Raw genomic sequence first — 5588 nt, 5'->3', positions numbered from 1 at the left:
CATACATATATATATAATGTTTTTTGGGAAAAATACATATATAACACATACATATAAAACATATAATAATTATACACATATATAGATATATATGTATCATATGTATATATATGTATATATGTATATATAAATATATTTATATATGTATATAATTTTAAAATTTTTATAAACATGTTTATATATGTGTATAATTTTATGAATATATATAATTTTTAAATTTTTATTTTTATTATTATTATTTTATTTTTATTTTTTATTAATTAATATTATTAAATATTAGGGATTGATGATGTGGCAGATGACTAGGATGTCATGTCAGCATTAAATAATATTGTTTTTCGTTCAGGGTTTTATTTGCCAATTTTTAAAAGTATAGAGTTTTAATTGCCAATTTTTAGAAGTACAATGTTTTTTTGGATCAAAAAAAAGTATGGGGTTTAAATTGAGACGAGAGAAAAGTACAGGGTTTTAAATGGAATTATCCCAAATCTATATATTTTGTCACTTAAATTCTAAGTACCAGTGTTTTTCAATACATTTTTAATTATCAATAATAAAATAATGCAATCCTCTCATATATATATATATATATATAATATGTATATGTATATCTAATGGTGTTGATATGGTGTAATTCCAAAATGGATGCAAGATGAGGGGGCCACCCTAAGACGAAGAAAGTTTTGGATGGGTTTGGACTTTGGGGAAATATCATCGCCCATAGAATTAGATTTGTTTACTAATTAAATTACGCACATATATATATATATATACTAATTAGATAAGAACACGTGTGTATACACGTATATATATATATATATATATATATTTCTTTTCTTTTTTTTTTTGGTAGGCGAAAGCGGAAATATCAACGTTCTAGAACAACTAAGGTTACTCCAAAACTTTACCAGAATAAAATATTCAATAAATAAAATATCAAGCTATAGGACAACTATGAAAATTATTTCGATGGATTCATCTATTAGAAGAAACTAAATTTTATTAACTTTTTGCTTTGTTTTATTTAAACATATATACATATTTTGAGATTGGTGAGAAATAGTTTTAATTTTTTTTATAACGGAGGGGTTGAAATCTTAGATTCCATATTATGTAATTTAAAAATTAGTCACTTATTATACCAGAAGCTATAATATATATATATATATGTACGTATAAGTAAATGCATATGCGTATGTATTTAAATTGTGTTTCTCATTGATGCAATCCAACTTTGACTCATGGCATAAGTGGAATATGACCTTCATCGATCTTATCACCCTCCGTCTTGTATTGAATATTGAATTTGTCAAAATTCAAATGGAATTCCCAAAATTTTTATTTTATTGATGTGTATATATATTCTACATGTACTAAATCAGATTAAATAGATTAAAATTGGATTTTGTGTTGTGTAGAATTTGAGTGAGAGACTCAAAATGTTGGTATGATTGCAATGGAAAGCAAACAGGAATGGATAAATTTATTAACTATTTCTTTAGGGCCAACCTTGTTTTTAAAAAAAAAACTTTATCAATATGAATTAAACAAAAAAGAAGAAGAGAATGGTTCGATCTCAAACAAAAACAAAAGTTGAGTAAATATTTTGTAAAGGACGTTACGAAATGATGGAACTATTGCTCTCACCCATCCATACGAGTCTTTTTAGCGTATTTTATTTTCACTCGCATGTATCTCATAAAATATTTTTCATAGGGTCATATATTCTAAGACTACTCCAAAGCAAACACACATCATTTGAAATTTTCTAGGAATAAACAATCAAAAAGATAGATGCATCTTGTTAGTATAAGAAGCTTAATCACTTCCACCTTTATTTCTATATCTCTCTGACCTAACGGTATTCGAGAGTCGTTCATTATCCGTATCCACTGTACTAACGATCACTCCCACCTTCATCCCAATATCGTCTGTTATATATTTCATATGTGATTATGGTCGAATTATAATTTTTTTACTTTCCATTTTAAATGTTAATTTTTTTTTGTTATGATTTGTGACTTTTTCAAATAACAACTCGAGACACTGGTAATAGATTATTTAAATGGTTATAAACTAAAAAATCACTTGTCCTAACAAACATTTATTTATAATTAATTGCAGTTAAACCAAATTGAGTGGTGGATGGATCAAATTCAATCCTAATGCTTCGAGTCTATATTTCATTAGAAGAAAAAAAAAATCTATAAAGAAAAATGATAAAAAGATAAATAAAATAAATGATAAAAAAATATCTATATTATCAATTTGCGTTTTTAGTTTAGGTTTCGCTTAGACTCGTATTTGTTAGATTAAAAAATATATTTATTTTTATGTCAAATTTTGGTTCGAAATCTATTTTTTATATTCAAAATTTTTATTAAAAATAAAACTAATTTTCTGGATTTCTGTTTGAATATGTATGTTATTGTTAATTTTTATTTATATTTAATCAAATTAGTTTTTAAAAAATCAAAATCAATCAAATGTTAGATCGAATTCGATTACTATCTAATTATTAATATTCATCCTTAAAATTATCTATTGATAATAAATACGTATTAAATGATAGATACATTTACACTAATTTACAAAATTTTATTTTGTACCATGAAAACAATAACTTAATTTTTTGATATACAATTCTATTGTTTCTGTTCTGTACTTAATTAACAAAACATTTAATACATATTTTGACGAGAATTATGATTAGAAATTTGGAATTTTGGCAACTGAGACAGGGTTAAGCCTTTATTACATTTTCTTATATGATTAGAAGTTCCTCTTAAACCGGAAAGATTCTGTGAACCGTCCAATTAGCTCTCTTAGATTAAACCGAACCAAACCGAAGATTCTCTGTCTTGTTCCCCAACTTGCAATCTGTTATCTCCTCTGTTTCGTCCTCTCTCTCTGTCTCCCCTGTCAATTTGCTTCGATTTGTTGATTCTATCCACTTTATAAGATCAATTTCTACACAAATATGGAAATTAAATGATCTTATCCCCAATTTATGATCCCAATATCAATTCCTTTGCAATTTGCAGATCTATGAAACCCTAGACTCCTCGATCGGCGGGATAATATTCCTCTGCCCAACTTTCCGCTCCCTCTCCATGCCTTTTTCTGGGTTTTCAGAAATCTGTGATTTTGCAGCTTAATCACATAGTTTCTAGGGTTCATAGGGCTTTTGCATGGATTTCTCTCAAATGCCCAATTTACATTCCCAACCTCAATCCCATTGCCAATTCGCATATCAATTGAAACCCTAGAGGGGCGGGGAAATCACCTTCCCTCTCTCTCCCCTCCATATCATTTTCTGGGTATTCAGAATTCTAGGATTTTTCAGCTGTAACTCTTAAGGTTCCTAGGGTATTTTTGTAGCATTAAATGGACCCTCTTCAATTGGCGGAAAAGGTTTGGTTTTTTCCTCAGAAAAGAAGAAAATGGCTGATCTTGTTGACGGTTTTTGGAGTTTCGGGCTATGGAGTTTACAGGGTTTACAATTTGCCATCAGTTGCGAGGAAGAGGAATCGATTGATGAAGCTCTTCGGAGCCATTGTTTCTGTCGCCGAACTGGTCTCGGATTCGGCGGGGACGATAAGTATTGTATCTCGAGACTTGAAGGAGTTTCTAAATTCAGATTCTGATGAGATTCCGAATAGCTTGAAGCAGATTTCTAAGATCGCGAAATCAAAGGAATTCACGAATTCGCTCGCTAGGGTTTCAGAGGCTGTAACCATAGGGATCTTTAGAGGGTATAACGTGGAATCTAGAAATTCACATGATTCAAATGTTGGATTGAATTCAAATCCTAGCTTTTCTGATAGAGTAATGGAGAGGGTTTTCTCTAAGGCAGGATCTGGATTCCTCTCTGTCGTTGTTGGTAGCTTTGCCAAGAATCTGGTTCTTGGACTCTACGGAGACGATTCTCGAAGTGGCGAAGAATGTGGGTTTGATTCTTCAGGAACAACGAAAACACCGAGATGGGTGAGCTTGCTCTGTGATGAAAAGTGTAGAGAGCTTTTGGCAGAGTGCATTCAGAGATTCACGAGCACTGCGGTCGCTGTCTATCTCGAGAAGACGGTGGGTATCAACACTTATGATCAGATTTTCGCTGGCTTGACGAATCCAAATCATCGGGACAGCTTAAGGGACATTCTCGTTTCGATCTGTAATGGCGCTCTCGAGACCCTTGTGAGGACATCACACGATGCCTTCACATCTTCAAAGTCAAACGATTCATGCTCTGCTTGTTCCATCATCGACGAGAGCGAAGAAACTAATTTCAAGAACGGCGGTTTCTTGAAGGATAAGGTGTTTTCATATCCCGTGAAGAGAAAAACCTCACCTTCCGGGTGGGGGGAGGCTCTCACCTCCACATTGGCAATCCCGAGCAATAGGAAGTTTGTATTCGACGTAACGGGAAGAGTAACGATTGAAACAATGAGATCGATCATCGAATTCGTAACGTGGAAAACATCACAAGGCTTCAGGAGGAGTTTCCACCTGTTTCAGGAAGAGGCAGTGGACAGAGGACGGCAAGTAGTTGAATACTTTGGTGCGAAATCTTCGGTTCTGGTGACCGTTTGCCTCGCCCTGTACTTGCATGTCCTGAGCGGTTTTCCTCGGGGTTCTTCCGCCTTGTGCTTAGCTTAACCCAGAATTATCACTCCTTTCAGACAGCTATTGATGAAGACAGGGACCAGAATCTTGCAAGCATTTAGCTTCATTAGGTAAAAAAATCGATTTGAAGTAGAAAGAAACTAATCAGCTTCATTCTCTGTGTTATTTGTTACAGTTGGAGCTGAACAGTGTGGACAAAGAGGTTCTTGTCGATGGAATATAGTTTCTAGTGGCTTCTTAGGACATGGGAATGTGGAGTCCTTTCCTTTTTTATGAATGAAACCCATGTTATACTGGGAATTTAACAAAAGTGATGTTTATGTGGAATTTGAGTGATAACTCTGGGTTATATATATGTATGTATGTATGTATGTATGTATGTATGTATGTATGTATGTATGTATGCATGTAGTGGAATGAAATGCAGGTCCAGGTGTTCAAATGGTGCATCCCCGAGTTTGCAACGCAGTTGCTACAAAAGCTCAAGAACCGGATCCATGAATGCAGGTACATTGGCTCTAACGAGCAAATATGAGAATGTGAAAACGTAAAGACATGTACTTTCTCGACGAATCCATCCATAACAACTCCAACTAGAAATCTATTGGAAAATTAATTAACATGGGTTAAAGTTTTTATGAATCAGAAACCCATCAGAGGGAATATATAAATGTTCCATTTATATATATATATATATATGTAATGATATAACGAGAGTGTAGGCATATGGATTGAACAGGAGAAGCACATGAATGCAACCACTCCGGTGTTCTAAATTAAACGACAAAGCTTTGTGTTTAAAAAAAAAAAGAATCATTTCAGGCAAAAAAAAGAGAGAATCCAGTGGGTTTGTGTGTGCATGTGGGTATCCACTGAACAAGAAGAAGAACATCCCTAACACAAAAGTAAAGTATTCATATATTCATATATATATATATATATCGATTTGTTGATTCTATCCAGAT

At 32.6% G+C, this 5588-nt stretch overlaps 1 protein-coding gene across 1 annotated transcript; it reads left to right on the top strand.

Annotated features, from left to right (window-relative positions):
- The first annotated feature begins 2884 nt into the window (after positions 1-2884).
- LOC104816763 (protein PHLOEM PROTEIN 2-LIKE A10) lies at positions 2885-4978 on the top strand. Its single transcript, XM_010545708.2, has one exon. It carries the CDS (start codon positions 3388-3390, stop codon positions 4654-4656), a length of 1269 nt encoding a protein of 422 aa, XP_010544010.1. The 5' UTR covers positions 2885-3387; the 3' UTR covers positions 4657-4978.
- Positions 4979-5588: the final 610 nt, after the last annotated feature.

This window comes from Tarenaya hassleriana, unplaced genomic scaffold (genome assembly GCF_000463585.1).
Source record: "Tarenaya hassleriana unplaced genomic scaffold, ASM46358v1 Cleome26, whole genome shotgun sequence".
Lineage (NCBI taxonomy): Eukaryota > Viridiplantae > Streptophyta > Magnoliopsida > Brassicales > Cleomaceae > Tarenaya > Tarenaya hassleriana.
The sequence above is the reverse complement of the archived record's forward strand: the minus strand, read 5'-3'. Positions and strand labels throughout refer to the sequence as shown.